General features: G+C 46.8%; 2 protein-coding genes across 2 annotated transcripts; both read left to right on the plus strand.

Moving 5' to 3' along the window:
• The first annotated feature begins 7810 nt into the window (after positions 1-7810).
• Positions 7811-9169, plus strand: LOC119405432 (cylicin-1-like). Its single transcript, XM_037672269.1, has 2 exons — positions 7811-8163; positions 8311-9169. The coding sequence occupies exons 1-2, from the start codon at positions 7811-7813 to the stop codon at positions 9167-9169; spliced, it is 1212 nt and encodes a 403-aa protein (XP_037528197.1).
• A 1316-nt stretch (positions 9170-10485) lies between these two features.
• On the plus strand, positions 10486-18581 carry LOC119404924 (uncharacterized). Its single transcript, XM_037671617.2, has 3 exons — positions 10486-10650; positions 15799-15917; positions 18449-18581. The coding sequence occupies exons 1-3, from the start codon at positions 10490-10492 to the stop codon at positions 18475-18477; spliced, it is 309 nt and encodes a 102-aa protein (XP_037527545.2). The 5' UTR covers positions 10486-10489; the 3' UTR covers positions 18478-18581.
• Positions 18582-18914: the final 333 nt, after the last annotated feature.

The following is an 18914-nucleotide window of genomic DNA, read 5'->3' on the forward strand; positions in this document are numbered from 1 at the left end:
GTAAAAACGTTAGAGTGGTGAAGTGGAACTGCTGACTTTTGCTGAACTTCGTGTTGCGACAAAGCGGAGACAGGCTATGCGGATCCAAACGGAGCTGAAAGAACGAAGTTTATACAAATCCGTGTACTGTCCATCATTCCCACGCAATCACAAGACTACGTTGTCAGACTCCCTATCTAAATTTTTATCTACACAGAGCTGGTCTGGCAGCTTCGCCTAATTGTCCTTTTTGCGGAATACGTGAGACAACGAAGCACTTTTTCATTTCCGGCAAGAGGTACTCTACCTTGCGCAAAAATACCTTAGGTGTCGTTTTCCGTCTGCTTAGATTAGAATTAAATGAACAAAATGTACTGTCTTTCGGGGCTTTTAGGGGCGAAGCTCCTTAAGGCGGCACCCGTTCGTCCCTCGTAGTCGTAGTCGTAGTGCGTAACCAGTCTTACGCTTTGACCTCCAAGGTGGTGCCGGTGGGAGATTTTTCCTGTGCGTTGTTGAACAATAAAAAGTTCGCAGCGTGCGCGTTAACTAAAAGCCGAATTCTTCTGTCTCTCATTCCCCATTAGCAGCCATTGGCATGTTCCAGTAGGAAACGTTAGTAGAATTGGAAGTGTAAGTGTTAGCTAAAAGCCGACTTCTGTCTCTCATTCCCATTAGCAGCCATTGTTTACCTCCAAGGTAGTGCCTGGTGAGATTTCTCCTGTGCGTGATTAAACAATAAAAATTTTGTTCAAAACGCCGTTGATTGATGAAATAAACCAACGAAAGACGCCAGATGTTTTGTAAAAGCAAAACAAAAGAACGCCAGATGTTTCTAAAGCAAAACGAAAAGACGCCAGCTGCTTAACGAAAGACGCCAGATGTTTTCTAAAGCAATGGTTTTCTAAACAATGAAAATTCACAGCGTACATGTAAAATTAAAGTGAGCTGCAAGTCGTCATAACTCATCGAACCTTTAGTATAAACGCGCCCCATCTTACGTCGGTGATGATGTACTGGGCAGAATTCACGGAAGATTCACGGTTTACCGATGAACCTCCGCAGCTTCGCCCACTCATCATCATTCACTCCGTGGATATGCTGTGATTTTTTCTCTTGGCCACAGTGACGGGAAGATTGCTGATGCATTGCAGGATATTCTTAAAGGTTTAAAAAGATTTATATTATAAAACTTACCTTTCCAAATTATTATTTCTATTCCTTCCCCCCCCCCAAATTATCGGTTTTATTGATTCAATTCTATTCTATAATATTATTATTAGTAGAATTTTAATTCCAATTCATTTATACATCTTTCGTATTAATTAAACAAAATTTGAACTTCAATTTCAATTTTGCCTTTAAAAACTAACCGGGTCTTGGCCAATCCCCGAGTGTGGGTATGAGCCACAGATGCCAGGGTCTACTCTACCATGCTGGCTGAAGCGCCATGCCTTGCAGCTCCCATAGACACTAGCGCCAGAGTTCCCTCTAGTGTATCTATAGGAAACACTATGCTTCTTAGCTGCACACATGAGCGCAGGGAACACACAGAAGAACGGGCAACACGCCAGACAAGCGCTAGTTTCATAAATGTTGGGGTTTAACGTGCCAAAACCACAATATGGTTTTGAGGGACGCCGTAGCGGAGGATTCTGAAAATCTCGACCTCCTGGTCTTGTTTAACGTGACATAAATCTGAGTACACGGGCCTCAAGCATTTACGCCTCAATCGAAATTGCGGCCGCCGTGGCAGGGATTCGATCCCGCGACCTTCGGAAGATAGCAGTCGAGCACCATAACCACTAGACCACCGTGGCGGGTAGCGCTAGTTTCGTGAGACTGCGCTTTTATCACTGGTTTATGCTCTCGAATAGAAAACGTTGACCACTGGGCATGTGAACTTCAGTGGCTAATCCTTCGGAATGGACCAGCAGAATAAGAAGACATTCGAAGGCGGCAGCAAGAAGCCTTTTGGGATCTCTACTTTTGGGTTCTGCAACATAGAAATGTTTGCCTGGCAATAAGAAATTATAATAATTAAAGCAGTGGGTTACCGGGCCAAGCAGCTTACACGTTAACATTTTGTATATCTATACATAAGTATTGGTCTGTCTCAATAAGGACTTTCGCGTAAATTATCCTTTCAATTCGTACAGCACAGCGAGATTTTATCTTTAGCTCACAACTTATAATCTGCAGATTACCCTCTTCTTAACTTAAATAACTTTTTATGACCACTCGACTAGTAGCCAATAGCCCCGCCACGGTGGTCTGGCGGTCGTGGCGCTCGACTGCTGACCCGAAGGTCGCGCGATCGAATCCCGGCCGCGGCGGCTACATTTTCGATAGAGGCGAAAATGATTGAGGCCCGTATACTTAGATTTGGGCGCACGTTAAAGGAACCCCAGGTGGTCGAAATTTCCGGAGCCCTCCACTACGGCGTCCCTCATAAGCATATCGCGGTTTTGGGACGGTAAACCCTACACATTATTATTATGACTAGTTGCTAATCGTCTACAGTGATTGTGAGCAACGGTTTTACTAGGTGACCAACAACAAATTTAATTCGGCCGCAGTGAACAAAGCCTTAATCAATATTACACAAAACAGTATTAGAGAATTCTTATTTGCAGCAGCTGTACTCCTCATGGAACACTGATCCTACTCCATCGCGTCCACATGAAGTTACATTAGCAAGATTGCGATGCCGGATCGCAGAGCAAAATCTTTATTTGCACAGTGTTCGCGCGTGAAGTTCCAGAATTCATAGCGTTGCGCGACGCTTTCTGGTACATGGCACCGAGCCCCGAAATACAGGTGAAAAAAGGAAGACCTGGTATAAAGTGTTATAAAATGTTATTAAGTGACGTTAGTCCCTATCAAACTGCTCTGCACATGCTGGTGGCGCATGCGCCTTTCGTTAGCTCCCCCCCCCCCCTTTCAGTTGCTTTACATACGCTTCCAAGTGGGAGGAATAAACGATTACGTTTCGCCGTTCAACTGCGTGCTGTCGTACTTGTACACACGCCTTGTGTGTGTCGGAACTATGTAACAGGGACCCTTAAGCTTCGCCTTTAAGAGTTGAACGCGATAGCGATATCCTGTCCCTAGTACGTACTTAAACCACCTAGTGCATACTTTTTTATCGTATGACGTTACTCGAGAAGTTTAAATTGTGGATTATTACAATGTAATCGATAAAGTTGTAAGTGGCTTGTGTCGGAAAAGCTTTCGCATGTGACTGCATTCTGTGTGATGGGTAGCATGCTTTAAACAACGAGCAATTATGCGCGTGAAATCTTTTCGAACTTGTTATGCACCCACTACGTGGTCTAAGGGAAGACGCGCAGCAATGTGTGTGCCTTTTGTAATGGGTGGCCGGCTTTAAACCACGAAGGCGTTATGATAATCACATGTTCTGACGCCCGATGGCAATGTACGCCTGTACCACGCAATATTACTGCGATATTACACGTTGTATTGTGAAGCCTGTATACAAGACGTGTGTGTTTGTAAAGCATAAACGTTATTCTCACTGCATTTCCAAGCAGAGGATGTTATTTTAACTGTACTTCCAAGCAGACGCGTGGCTGTGTGGTAGAATACCTGCTTGCCACGCAAACGGCCCGGGTTCGGCCCTCACTCGTATCCGGAAATTTTTATTATTTATTGTATTTGCATCTTTCTCGATTTTTTCGGTCACGCACAAGACGATGATTTCTTGCTCACAACCAACGACGCCGACGCCGACGCCGGAATTTCTGCGAAACGAGCTCTTTAACGCTATCGCGTTAGATAGTCCCACGGTCGCTCGTGCGTACTCCAAGGACGACGATGACAGTGACGGTGATGCTCCTCCTCTTGATGGCGCTCATCAAATAAGAGGGATCGGCCAAGAACCGGAGAGCAGGATCTTTGAGGTAAGAACCTATGAAGCTAAGGGAAACTGTTAATCTTTAATAAAAATTAAACATCGAATAGATGAAACTACTCGAAGACGAAAGCCATCTTCGTCTTCTTCTGTTACGTCTTCTTCTCAGTCAATTGCGTTCATCCTTCCCCAGAGCTTTCTGCACCTCGCGCAGCGTTGCACTTCCTCCAGGAACGGTCCACCCTAGACCAAGCGAGGACGTGATGTGATGACGTCATGATGTGACGTCATGTTATGCGACGTCATGATGACGACACAAACTTTGGTGATCTGTGAGGGCACAGATGACGTAGATATGTTTTGAACGGTCCGTGTTGACGCCGACGCCGCGGACGGTCACTTTTCATCTAAGGCATCTAAGAATTGCACTCCAAAAGAACACACAGACACTGCACTTTCAGAACACATAGAGCAGCTCTACGCGTTCTCTTCTCTTTTACTCTGTTATGGCGCTGGTTTCTGTGATCACAAATCAAGTAGCATTGACGTTAAAAGACGGTTGGAGTGCGAACATGGACACTAGAGAGAAGTCAGGACAACACAAACGCCGCGGTTCTTCGGATAATTAGGCGAACACGCAAAAGGGCTCAAAGTACTATAGAAATAAAGCTTCGAATGACGGACTTCCTTCTTTTGTCCGCGTTTACACGCCCAACGTCTTTTAACATTAATCCCTACAAACTAGCTAAGCTTTCTGTCATTCCAAGTAGCATGCCAGTCTATCCCTCCTAACTTTCTCGTTCGTAATCTCTTTTCGTTCCGTCAGGTGATGCCACAGTACGGATATCTATTACCATTGCCAATGAGGATACGAGTCCACATATACACGTCGGGGGAAGGAACCGGCGAGGACGAGGTAAAAGTCGAGGTGTGCGCGCGCTTTTCTGCGCGTGTCCGAGCCACGCAGGGCGCGCCTGGCCCGTGCCGTATTCCGAAGAACGCGAGCGCCGTCGGCACGCAGGACAGCGGGGCCGCAACGGCGACCGACAGCGTGGCGTTCCAGGTTCCCCAGCCCCCGTCGTAGACCACAGCCACGAAGGACCCCCTGGCTCGCTCGAGGTAAGACGCCGGGCATATGCCGGACACTCATGGTCCAGCAGTGGCTAATGTAACCGACGCTGGGCCTGGGCCATGCTATCGGAACAGATGCAACCCAGACAGGAGAGACCACACGATGCTGCGGCACCTGTAGCGTCTCTTATGCAGGTTCCTTTTCATTATTAGTAGATCCCTCGGAAGGGGGCGCAGCCCAAGGTTGCCGAACTGCGCAATGTCCGCTGCAGCTAAGGTCTCGCGAACGTAGCCCTACTTTTGTCCGACTGAGCACGATTCCAAGAGACCTCGTACTCCACGAAAAAAGAAAATAGAGTATGTGTGACTCCTTTCGGTGAGTCCCGACTTAGCATGTATGACTCTTTTGGGTCACGATTCTCCGAAGAGAGTATGATACAAAGAGTTGTCGTGTCTCTTTAAAGAGTCCTATACGTGGCAAGCCCGAACTCTCAAAAAAGAGTCAAAGGACTCTTTTTTCTTTGGGTGCAGAAGTAAAAAAAGAAAATTAGTTCGACTCGACTATTTCATTGAGTAAGAAAATTCGTTGCTGGGCTAGTTAGTTCATAATCTTATATAGCGGATAGCGCGCAAAAGTTAATTTTTGACCTTGTTGGTACGAGATATCCTAAGAGTTCAGCGCAGGCTTATGAAGACGGTGCAAGACGAAGGCGGACGCTGGCTACTACTACACGCATTTTTTTGTTTACTTTTCGCTTTCCTTGACGTTGACTTCGGTCGGAAAACATCGCACACCAGAGTCCTTCGGTATGACGTAACAAGCGACCGCTTTTCCGGAAGTTCCGTTCTGAGGGAGACGGAAGTTCGTCTGACGTAACAGAGTGGCCGCTTTTCCTTCGCGCCGGGCGCGCTTAGTTTAGATACTTCCATTACAATTGGATGACGAATATTAAATTGTATGCAGCTTTCGTGATTTTTAGAGAACGAATATGCCACAAATTATGATGGCCTACAACGTTCCCCTATAAACAACTGCTCTCTAGTCAATAATTAAAAATAACAACTTTTTGTCAATTAGTCACTTTCTATCCCGCTATAGGAGCGGCAGAGTACTTACGCCTCGACGTAGAGTTTGTGCGCAAACACGGCTGGAGCCCCACTTTCATAGCATTTCTAATGGGTGCCTTATGCGTTCACCTAAGATGACTCGAAGGCGAATGCATTGATCCGCAAGCCCCCGAAAGCTTTCGGCACCTAGTGTGGTTTTGCACTGCCTCCGATATCGGAGGCATTACAAGCTTCCTGCTCAGGGATCGGCCCACCTATATATGCCCAGGCGGTGATGTCACGGAATGACGTCACCATGCGCCGTCGTGATGACATCACTATTATGTCACGATGACGTTACAAATTATGACTGTGACAACATGACGACGTCATAGAGTTGCCTTAGGAGTTGCCTTAGTTACGTAATCACATGATTTTTTGCATAAAGCGTTATGACGCCGACGGTCACTTTTCGTGTTTGATGAGGCGTGTAAGGCTTTGGCCTTATAAAGAAAAACTTCGGAGAGCGCTTAAGAAGAGTGCAGCACGATAGCGTCGTAAGGTACTGTTTGCATTGCGGTCTAATTCGCTTGTCATGCTTCTCTTCACAGTGGACACTTCAACCATGCTGTGAGGGAAGGCGTCTGTGCGCGTGAGACTGTAAACTCTCCTAAGGCACCTACTGCAATTACAGTTGCGAAGTACAGTTGCGAAGTGGGATGTGTTGGCAGCTTTCAACCATACCCTCGTTGCACAATTCAGATGGTGTGACTACTGGTGCGATTCAACGCTTCTGACACGCAATATTACAGCAGTTAACTTGAGTCCTGGCTCTATATTTCACGGCTCTCTTCCTAGGCAACTTCAAAAATTACACCATTTCCCGCTAAAGGGGACCATGAGGCGATGCGAAGCCGGAGAACTTGCACGATCGCGTTCCGTTGGCGTTCGTTGGGCATGCTACCGACCTCGCGTCGTGGAACGCGAAAAAGAATGCTACGCGCGTCTTGTCTTCCCTCTAGCCTGGCCGTTAATTCTCACAGGGCGAGCGGGGAACGCGGTCGACAGACGCGCGAGAGGGGGGCAGCGTAGGAGAGGAGAGAAAGGGAGAGGGGACGCGCATGCGCTGGCGCTCATCGTGGCGTTGGCCAGGAGAGAATTTCGGCATGTCTAGCCCGCGTTTCAGAGGAAGAGTGGAGAGGGGGAGGGGAGAAGATGAGCGGAGAAAGGGAAATGGGAAGAGTAGAGGAGGAGAGGAGAGGAGGTGTGTGGAGAGGGTATGTGCATGCGCGGTAAGGGTGGTCACGCCGTACACCACCACCACCACCACCGGTTTGAACTCCGCTATAAGATGCTTCGCATCTAAAAACTGGTGTAGGTCCGTGGTAGAATTACTTGACTACAACGCAGAATACTTCGGTTCGATTCCACTTCGACCCTAATTTTAATACTATGAATCCATCGGGATTTTGCGGCCGCAGCAAACGCGCGACATTTTGTGCTAAGCTGATTTCTGCGGTGCATATGCAATGGTGGTTTCTCGCGACGTCGTGGACAGTTTGTGGTTCCGCTATTGTTGGCGATAAACAAGGGTTAAACTTCAATTTAACGATCAACCTAGCGGCAAAAGCACGGTATAGAACTTAACATATTGCAAAGAAAGTACGTGCCATTCATAACACGCCGCAAGTACAGCTGCGTCAATTAAACGCGACCGTTGCTATATAAGAGTTTGAATTTCGAAGTTCGGAGTGGCGAAGCGGCGTAAAATTCTTACCTTGACTCTCGATTTTATTTCGCAGGCACTCGTGACTCGGCGGCCGCCCAAGTCAAGCCATTAGCATGCCCGAAGAGGAAGACGACGACGACAAGAAAGGAAAGGGCAAGAAAGACAAGAAGGACAAGAAAGAAGGCAAGGACGACAAAAAGGACAAGGGAGGAAAGGACAAGGTCAAGAGTCCTGGTAAGGATTCCAAAAAAGGTTCGCACAAAGGTTCGGCCAAAGGTTCGGGCAAAGGTTCGCACAAGGGATCCGCGAAAGGATCCGCAAAAGGCTCGCCCAAGGCCGAGAAAGCGGTCGAAGAATCTTCGGACAAAAAGGCCGAGAAGTCCGACAAGTCCGAGAAGTCCGAGAAGTCTGATAAGTCTGAGAAATCCGAGAAGAACGAGAGGGACAGGGAGAGAGAGAGGGACAGGTCGAGAGAGAGGGAGAGAGAGAGGGAGAGACCGGAGAAGATGAGAGAGAAATCCAAGAAACAAATGCTAGGACCATACAAGGCACCGCCTCCGTCGGAGACGATGCTTCGGGCCATGGCCGAGCCGGGACCGGTGTACGCTGAGAGGATCTATAACGACGAGTACGAGGACGAAGAGGAAGGCCGTAACTACGTCGAGGTGCAGATGTACCAGAGACGGTCCGGTACCAACATCAGCGAGGGCGGAGGGGTAGTGGGCGGAGGCGGACGCGGCCAGACCTTCTACGTGGACGTGCCGCCCCCGCGGCCGCCGAGGCCTCCTGCGTACGACAACTACTACCCGCAGGAGCGGCCGCCACCCAGACGCGAGCTGTCCGAGCGGTTGGAGCAGCAAAGCACGACTCAGCAGTGCGTCTACTACGATGACGGCAGCATGCAACAGCGCCAGCAAACATCCTTCTTCGAAGACTATGAGCCGGTTGGTCCCGCGGGACCCCCTCCGCGCCAAGAGCCCCGGCGCCCCATCATGCTCCCGCCGACGACCGTTGTCGTCAACCTTAGCGAGTCTGGTGCACCTCCGCCTCCGGGAGGCGGGGGCGCAGTCGGTCCCCCGGCGCGAGTCAGCGGTTACGACCTTCGGCAGCCGCTAGGCACGAGGGCCTCCATGAGGTCCCGCGAGGAGTTCCGGGCGCCGCAGCGAGTCCAGCAGTCCGACCTGCAAGTACGCAGCGGGCCACCCATGTCGACGCTCCTGACGCAGCAGCTGCGCGAGATCGCCCTGCAGAATCAGATGCCCATGGACGAGAACGTGGTCTCTTCCACCGAGCGCGTCATATACGAATGCATCCGCAAGATGGAGTCTTCGACATCGGACAGCAGCGAAGATCGTCCGCCGGACACGATAGTGAAGGTGAGCAGGGCGGTGCCTCAAGACATAGCTTACAGTGAGAAGATGGCCACCATGACTATTACTGACGACGTGAGCCACGGACTAATCATAAGTTAAGATGACTAGAAGAGTGCCCGCGAGGGCCACGGCCGCTCGTCTTTTCATCCTGCTTAGCTCATGGCTTAGTTCATGGTTTACGTCGTCAGTAATAGTCATTGACCACGTGAGGTTTTTCTGCATGGCAGTACACGTTTACACTCGTTCGAGCTTTACTTGGAGGCTAGGTTAAGTAAGGTATTAAAGCAAATTGTGTTAAGACACACGTTTGAAGAAAGGCGCTATCATATGAGTAAAAGCCTTATATCTGTATCAAGCTTACCGCCGTGCGCAACGGGTGACGCTGAATGTCACTGAAGAGCACGAGAAGAAAGATAAGTCGGGGAGTTATTGCACCAGTGTAAACGCACGCACGTAAATTTTTTGTGATGTGCTCGATCCTTACCAGGGACTGTCAAAAACGACTCTCGGAGATAGCTGTCCCAATTACGCCTACCCGAATTATTAATAACCTGGGGTTTAATGTGCCAAAACCACGATATGATTATGAGAGACGCCATAGTGGAGGGCTCCGGAAATTTCGACCACCTGGGGTTCTTTAACGTGCACCTAAATCTAAGTACACGGGCCTCATTTTCGCCTCCATCGAAAATGCAGCGCCGCAGCCGGGATTTGATCCCGCGACCTTCGGGTCAGCAGTCGAGCGCCATAACCACTAGACCACCGTGGCGGGGCCCTACACGAATTACTTCGAATGAAGTGATCAAAAGTGCTCACAAGTGCTTACGAGCAACAAGTCGCCAAGCACTTCGCGAATCTATTCTTTCCAAAACCCCGTTCGTCTCCTGGCCATTCATTTGAAGTATATTGTCCTTCCTAAGTGGCTCGTTTGGAACGCATTGCCTAAAGAGATTCGCGAAGCACCTCGAACATGCCGTTAAGCACTTCGTTTGGTGTCTACCATTCGTGCTGTTTTTCTGACCCCTGCGTAGAGCAAATTACTCCTGTAAGATTGGTTTTATACGTTATGTTGTTTGTCCCTTCACAAGTAAACCAATTATACTGCGTAATGAATTCAGTAAATACCGTTCATCAATTAAACCATTACGCACCAAATAAATAGGGTCGTGCGTGAGTATAACCTTTGTTTCAGCCTTTAACAGCGATGTGAACTGGCATCTATATAAGGCAAATTGCTTTTACGTTCGCTGTAAACTACGTCCTCCTGACGTCCTCTCCCACGCACAGGCAAGCGGCATGTTGGGACCGAACCAGCCCGGTGCCATGTCGCCGATGTCCCCGCAGCGTGCAGTCATGACGCCGCAGGGCATCATGTCTCCTGTCGGTCCACCGGGAATGATGCGCGGCCCGACACCGGGAATGATTCGCTCGCCCATATCGGCGGGAAGCCGCGGCTACCTTCCGCGCGTGCCCTCGGGCCCCTTGCGCGTGATCACTCCCAGGATGCCCGTCCAGTACCCACAGCGATGGCCGCCCTCCGCTCGGGCCACGCCGCTGACACCGGCCAACAGGGGCGGTCGGTAAGTGCTGCCCTCTTTGGTTGTCACCCACTTTTTCTTCGGCACCGAGGTCACCTAGTTTCGCGTTTCTACTCCCTCGGGAATTTTAGCTGCGCGGATGGTTTTGTTCGACTTGCTAACCCTAACGCTCCGCCGATCAGCTGGCTGTCGCCTCTGTCTGTGGGCAGCCATGAATAACCCGCGGCTTTCTTCTGTTTATTTATAGTTTATCTTCTTCTTTGCCGACACTGCAATTCCTCCTGCACGGACTTCGTTTACCGTCACTTGTCCCGAGGCTAACCCTAGTGCTTTACCATTACATTGAGGTGGTCGTGGCATGTGTTTGTCTTCTTCTTTGCCAACTTCATCTTCACGGCCCCATCTTCTTTGCCAACGCGGCAATTTCTGCACGGACTTTGTTTAACGTCATTTGTATCGAGGCTAACACTAATGCTTTACCATTCCGTTGAGGTGGTCGTTGCATATGTTTGTCGGCGGCCACGACTCACCAATTAGTATCGCTTTCTTTTTGGCTACTGTAGTTTATCTTCTTTACCAACACGGCAATTTAGCTAGCACGGACTTCAACGTCCTTTGTTTGGAGGCTAACCATAATGCTTTACCAGTCCGATGATGTCTCGTGGCACGCATTTGTCGGCGGCCATGACTTACCAATTAGTGCCGCTTTTTCGTTTAACTATAGTTTACCTTCTTTTTTGTGAGGAGATCGGTTCTCGTAATTCAAATTAAAGCTATACCTAACTCGTCCATTTCGATGAGTTTGTCCGGTCCCTTTGCTTGTCGGCGGCCACACCTGTTTTTACTATATTTTCGCCTTCCTCTTAGCTCAATTAAGAGATCAAGCACGGACATTGGCTCACGCGCTTTTTGTCTGAGAACTAACCGGAACGCTTTACCAGTCCAATGAGGGATGGTCCTGGCACATTGCCTGTCGGTGGCCATGACTAGCCAATTAGTGCCGCTTTTTGTTAACATTATCTTACAGTGTTCTTTGTTTCTGGGAACACGGAGACTGGCTAGTGCCCGTTGCTAGGAGGCTAACCTTAACGCTTACCATTCCGATGACTTCGCTCGTCGACGGCCACACCTATCCAATTAGTGCTAGCTTACTTTTTTTCTTGTAGTATCTGCATTTTTTGTTGCTGCTATAAATTTAGTATTTGCTTGGTGTGACACCGCACATTATATGACGTTGGGACTACTTGGTTTTCTTTATTATTTTTCGTTACATGAAGCCGTCCTCCTGTTATTTTTCATTACATGAAACTGCCCTTAATTATTACTGCAGTTTTGGCAGCTGCGACTTTGTACTTTAAGCTTTCGTTCGCTGCATAGTTCAAGCGTAAAATTCCACAAGTTTAGTGATGTGAACCTGGTGTTTGTGAATGTGGCTGCTATTACAACCCAGTTAGTGTTGTCTTTTTTTTTTCCTGACGTGTACTCGGATTATTTTGCTATAACTTTCGGCAGCTTGGACTCTGTCCATACACATGTCAGCTGGTCAATGATGGTTGACAAATTCGATTGGGGAATCCTGGCTACTGCTGATATGTTTTGCTTGTTAATACCGCCTACACTCTTTCTTTTCGTCTTGTGGTCATTTTCGGAATCTTCGCGCTACCGACTATGCTTCTTATTGGCACGTGACTTTAAGCCTACCGTGAAACTTCACGAAGTCAATAAGGCAGTCCGCTACTTTTTGTTGGCCATCGTCATTCGGATATAGCGTGCCCTTCTCTCTTTGTTCAGTTCCCTTTTTGGTATTGACATTGTTGCCTGTTATTAGACGCGAAGCATCTTATGGCGGAGTTCAAACCGGTGGTGTGCGGCGTGACCACCCTTACTGCGCAAGCGCAAACCCTCTCTACTCCCCTTTCCCCTTCCACCTATCCGCTCCCTCTCTCCACTTCCCCTCTCCCCTTTTACCCCTTCCCCTCTGAAATGCGGGCTCGACATGCTGAAACGCTACTTCGCATCGCTTCATGGTCCCCTTTAGCGGGAGATGGAGTGTTTTTTTTTTTGCAATGTCAACGCGTCAAATATCACAATATTCGTCGGTTTTTTCGTTCATTCGTAGCTCATGCCTTTTGACACTTGTTGAGCTGGCACTGACTACTTCACTCCTTACATATTTATCTTTTTGAGGCTCATACTCTTCGTACGATACTACGCCGGCCTAGATATATCATTTCTCACTTTCCAGGTTAAGCCTAGCGCTGAACTCGCATAGTCAGGTGGACATAATAAGCTAACAGTGGATTTACGTGGTATTTTTCTTCCAGTCTCACCTATCTGCTTATTCCAATACTTGTCTATTTCTCCACTGCGGCTTAATTCTACCGAGAAAAAGAATGGTCAAAAGTTGCTTGTCGGCAATCAGGCATTTCTGATATGGAAATCTGATCTTTTCTTTTCTATATTTTTTTTTCACATTGGACTTAAATTGAAAGCTACAAATAAGTACAGCATTCTCCTCTTATCTTCCTTATCTGCGAAAAAGGTGATTTCGTGCACTTATTGTAGAGACGGCATCTTGTGGCAGGTTAGTTCGATCGCGAGTAGCAAGAACTGGTAGCGAGTAGAAGAAGCGACTACGCATGAACGACGAAACACGATGGTCGGCGTGTACGTGATACGAGCGACTGAGATAACGCTTGTGTGAAATCAACCCCACAGGGCCAACAGTTTTCAGTTGACGACAGGTGAAGCAACAACAACAACAACAACAACAACAACAACAATAATAATAATAATAATAATAATAATAATAATAATAATAATAATAATAATAATAATAATAATAATATAATAATAATAATAATAATAATAATAATAATAATAATAATAATAATAATAATAACAATAATAATAATAATAATAATAATGGCTGGACTCCAACGTCCCAAAACCACGATGATTGAGAGACGCCGTAGTGGAAAGCTCCGGAAATTTCTACCACCTGGGGTTCCTTAACGTGCACCTAAATCTAAGTACTACACGGGCCTCAAACATTTTCGCCTCCATCGAAAATGCGGCCGCCGCGGCCAGGATTCGATCCCGCGACCTTCGGGTCGACAGGTGAAGCGAAGCTACAATATCAGTAATGCTGGAATGGTGCAGCGTTTTGTTATAATTCGTGCAGCTTTATTTTAAGAGCAGTATAGAATTGTATATTATATCAAGTACATTCAATGAGGGTGCGAAATAGGTGTAATTTAATCTTCTTAGCCGAGAGGGCCGAGTACCACGCCACGTACTCAAAAAAAAAAGAAAGAAAAAAGACGCGTTGATTTAGTGCAGGCTCGCCCTTAAAAGGACACTAAAGAGAAAAACGATTTTTCTCATATTAGTAAATCACTCTTTAAAAATTCCAGAATGAACACGTTTGCAGCGAGAAGACGCTTGATAAGCGAGAAAACGGGCAAAAAGAAAGTGTGGGTGGCGACGCCACCTTGAAATTCCCGCACGAAACGTCGTGATGTCATAGATTTTGACGGCATCTACTGGCTGCTACGTAGTTCCTAATCAATAAAAATGAAGCACAATGTTATTCAAGGGGGCCGTAGACTTAAACGTAACAAGTTTAAGGAATTTGGCTCAACCAATGTCGCCAAAATACGAAAATACACTTTGAAATCCCTCACGTCACGTGCGGCGATTTCGGCGCGAACTTTAAAAATGAAGGTATGTCTCCGATTTTCTCCTCTATTAGTAAACATATGATGGTGAAATTAACCGCATTAGAATTCTTGGAGTAAAATTTATCAATCAAAACTGATTCATTGTTTCACTTAAGTGTCCCTTTAAAGCCTGTGTTGTCCTCTCGTGGCTGTCGTAACTGCCACGCCGCTATCACCCGTCTTACCGTCAGTGAACGCAGTAGTACGACTTACCTCAATTTTCTTTTTTCTTAGAATACGTTCGGACATGGTTTCCGTGACAGACCTCAGTATTCAAGCTTGGCGTGGCACCCATCTACATGGGATGTATTCAATGGCGGTGCCCGAAATGATCCAGTCTGGCTTTCATATCTTATTTTATCCTTATACGAAGGGCACAAAGATGTCTATAGGCCTCTTATTACTTCTAGCTTTTGCACTTTGCTTTTCGTAGCGTGATCATAGCGTAGTCGTTCGGGTAGAATGAAAAAGAACTATGGAAACTCTCTTTCCCCTACTCAAGGGTAGACATATAACTTTTTTTTCTGTTGCATACGTCCTAAACCTAGGGTCACTGGTTTTCAGACACGGTACTAATTATGCATTCCACATTACCAATTCATCAATTTTTTTTCTTTATTGCTTTATGTTTTTAGACTCTGTTTTTGATGCATTTGCCATAACTCGGCGTCATACCGCTGTTGCAATACACCAGCGCTCCACGGCTAGCCAGCCCTATCTCGTGAATGCGATGGCGTATATTTCTTAACACAACACTATTTAATCGCGTCACGCGAGGCGCTCGCTGGAACGCCATTGCCTGAGCCGGCAGGTCACGAGATCTCGCTCTGGCCAATCGGGTGTATGCGCGCGCATTTCAAATCTAGCGGCGGTCCTAGACACCACGTCATCTCGCTAGCCAATCACAATCACTCGCGCGCATACGTCTTCGCTGTCTGGAGGTTATCACGGCGTGGAAAGGTTATCCTATTTAACGCTTTTTTGTTTTACCTTGTTAACTGAGGCTTTGAATGCTGTTTTGTTGGAGTGACAAGCATAGGCGTGCGCAGGGTTCTCTTTAAGAGGGGGCGAAGGCTCATCGCAGCGCCCCCCCCCCCCCCCTATTAAGTCAATGTATGGGGCAAACTTTGCGCCCCCCCTCTTTTTAGGTGACTAGAGGGGGGGTCACCCCCTGACCCCCCCCCCCCCCCCCCCTCTGCGCACGCCTATGGTGACAAGTGGAACTTTGGTTTGGTAGTGCGCGCAGATCGTACATTTCACACCTGAGGATCCCATACCAATTTACTTGCAGACTAATAAATTAAAGTTGATCAGAGTAGATCGACTTTAATTTATTCAACTTTAACGACCAACTTTAACGCCGATTATAGAATGTAGTTGTCAAACGAGTGTTCGTGTCGCCAACGAATGCTTGCGCCATTGCCATTGACAACACCCCTGCTTACTCTTTCTCTCTTTCTTCATGCAGGAGGGACGACGATGGCATGACCCTGTTCCCGGAGCGGTCCCTCATCATGCTCCTCGTCTTCCTCTTTCTGTTCGTCCTTGTTGTCGTCATACTGGCCATCTCGGGCATGAACTTTCCCGGTAAGAGGGACGCCCGTACTGGAATGACCTACGCGCTACTCTTTCCCGTAGTACCTAGCCCACGCTCCGACTCTTTTCACTCACTCTTTGGAGCTCATCGACACTCACCATTACTGACTCCTGCTTATTCACTCGATCTCTCGTGACGACCTTATCGCTCGCTCACATGAAATCACTGATTCATTCACTCGCCTTCACTAGTACCTTCATCCGAGAGCAATCACTGATAGTTTCACTCATTATAATTATTTTTCTAGTGCAATGTGTAGTTTCTGATATATCTAATATTTCACTTGGTTTTTGGGGAGCAAGAACTTTTTTCCTAAACTGAGAGAGCCACAAAGTAAATCGACATATTAGAATAATCTTGAATGATAACTGTATGCAAGAAAACAAGAATGGACATTCTAAGTCTACCGAACTAAAGTTATGGTATGTTGAACATTCATGAGTGAAATACCACTTTAACATCAACTCGCTCGTTAATGTTTAAGTTATCATAACATTTGTTCAAATCTGTTTATAACCTTTATTTTTTTTTTCTGTCGGTCACAGTCATCATTCCAGATTATTGTGATATACTAATTCACTTTGCGGCTTTCTGAGTTCAGGAGAAAATCTTGCTCCCAAATGCACATAAAATGTTTGATATTCCAGAAACTACATTACGTACTAGAAAAATAATTAAACAGTTGAAATCAGCACACAAGCATGCAACAAACCCAGCAAGTATAATCAAAATTGGTAAAAAGTTAAAAAGGAAAATTTAAAGAGCCGTGTCCCAATCAATACTATCCACTCTCTCTTTCCGACACTCACTCACTCACTCACTCACTCACTCGCTCACTCGCTCACTCACTCACTCACTCACTCACTCACTCACTCACTCACTCACTCACTCACTCACTCACTCACTCACTCACTCACTCACTCACTCACTCACTCACTCACTCACTCACTCACTCACTCACTCACTCACTCACTCACTCACTCACTCACTCACTCACTCACTCACTCACTCACTCACTCACTCACTCACTCACTCACTCACTCACTCACTCACTCACTCACTCACTCACTCACTCACTCACTCACTCACTCACTCACTCACTCACTCCGCGTTCACTAGCACTCGCTTGTTCAAACTAGCTTATGGAAGGGAACCAATACCCCTTATAGGAGCGCATTTGTTAGGGTCAGGTTACTCGGGTCTTAACTATTGATAAATAGCGAACAAAAGTCTACACGGATGAGGTCAGCGTCTCAACTGGCAGCCGAAGCATCTTTGTTCACGTTGGATGTCCTGTAGAGCTGGCTTCTTTACATAGTGACACACAATATGGCGGAGACTACTCTCGTAGCAGCTGTAAAAGTAGCGTTACTTTGGACACTTGAGCCGTTAACACCACTTTCATACCAACATTACTCTGTAGCAGGCTAAAAAAGCACACAGTCATTTCAGAACGGAGTCAGTTTTCTAGGGAACGAATGAGGTGCAATTAGTGGGCTTAAGTAGTGTCGAGATAAGTCATCTGAAACAGAGAACAAACCACCTAAACGTGCTAAGACAGTCCATAATACCTATAATTCACACGAAAACTAAAGCCGGCTTTCAATTTTTTCAAGCTGGCTCTCGGCAATGGAAGTTTGTTTCGTCACTTCGTTTCGGGTCATTCATTGGCAATAGCCTCAACATGCTATCTCGATATACGCAGTACTATTGTTTCTAAGAAACCTAATGTGCATTTCAAAATTTCGATTGATGTTTGTCTTTCTAGACAACCTGGTTAATGGAGAACTGCTTAAATTAACACGCGTTAAAACCTTCTGCTGCGCGTTCTCTCGTGCATACATAACCGATGTTATATACATGCCCAGAAGATGTTGTTCTATATATCTCTCCGGAACGGTAAACGATGCATATGGGCTCCAGGGACGACCAATAATTTGACTAAAAAATATTTGTACACTAGATACAGACATGAGAGACCAGTCTAATCCTAGTTGTTCCTAGTCTAATCGTCGAGTTGTTTCACGCATATTTGCATTAAAATTACTTGAATACTTCTCGCAGTTCATTGAGATGGTTGTTTATTAGAACAAGTATTTAGGCCGACACGATGGCAGCCGTTCTTTGTTTCTGTCATTCAGTCATTACGCAATATATTAAGTTAATGATTTATTCTTGCAATATATAGCTGGCCGTGTATTCCCAGCCACTACTAACAATAGCTGTTGGTGGCTTTATAAAGGTGACCCTCATTGTCTAGTAAACACTTGCCGCGTTCTCCAGTCTACCCCACTCCTTGCACTTGCGGTTAACGACTGATTGTTCACTGATCAAAAAGTGCAGTAAACTAACATTTGATTTCTAACGCCATCTTAGGCATTAAAAATGGTAATTAAATGCACTACCTACGCACGGCGCTCAGATATGCGTTATGTCTTCGGGGATCGCGGGTTTCATGTTTCTTTGCCGATACGCGGTTGCGCCTCTAAAGGGAACATTGGCCTTTCTCTCTTTTGAACAGGCTTATCGAAGGGCAGGAACCATTCCTAGCAAGGGGCTCATGACCATGGAGCGGCGAATGAGGACTTCCATCGTGCACACCACATGCCATCACAGCGAGCAGGGGGCTCCACAACCATCGGAGGCGATTAAAGGAGGAAGAACTGAGCGTGACTGGTGTTTCCTTTTATAGCTGGGCTTTTCTGGGTAGTTAATCACAACTAATTCCGCGCAGCGGATTCCACTGTTATCTTTATACTGTATCTTGCCAGAACGACAAAGTTGAGTTATTGGGTAAAGATTCATCATAAAAAGTTGGCAAGGCGTGCAAAAATACCCCAATGAGGATGAGGATGGTCAAAGCCTCCTGCAGACTTGAGAAATCAAACTCTAGTATTGTGGCTCGATAAAGTAGGCCAGGCGGACGGAAAGTTCAGCCACAGCCCGGCATTGAAAGATCCGGCTCGGCAAGTGGGGTGTCTGATAAA

The sequence above is a fragment of the Rhipicephalus sanguineus genome, chromosome 9, assembly GCF_013339695.2.
Source record: "Rhipicephalus sanguineus isolate Rsan-2018 chromosome 9, BIME_Rsan_1.4, whole genome shotgun sequence".
Classification (NCBI taxonomy): Eukaryota; Metazoa; Arthropoda; class Arachnida; order Ixodida; family Ixodidae; genus Rhipicephalus; species Rhipicephalus sanguineus.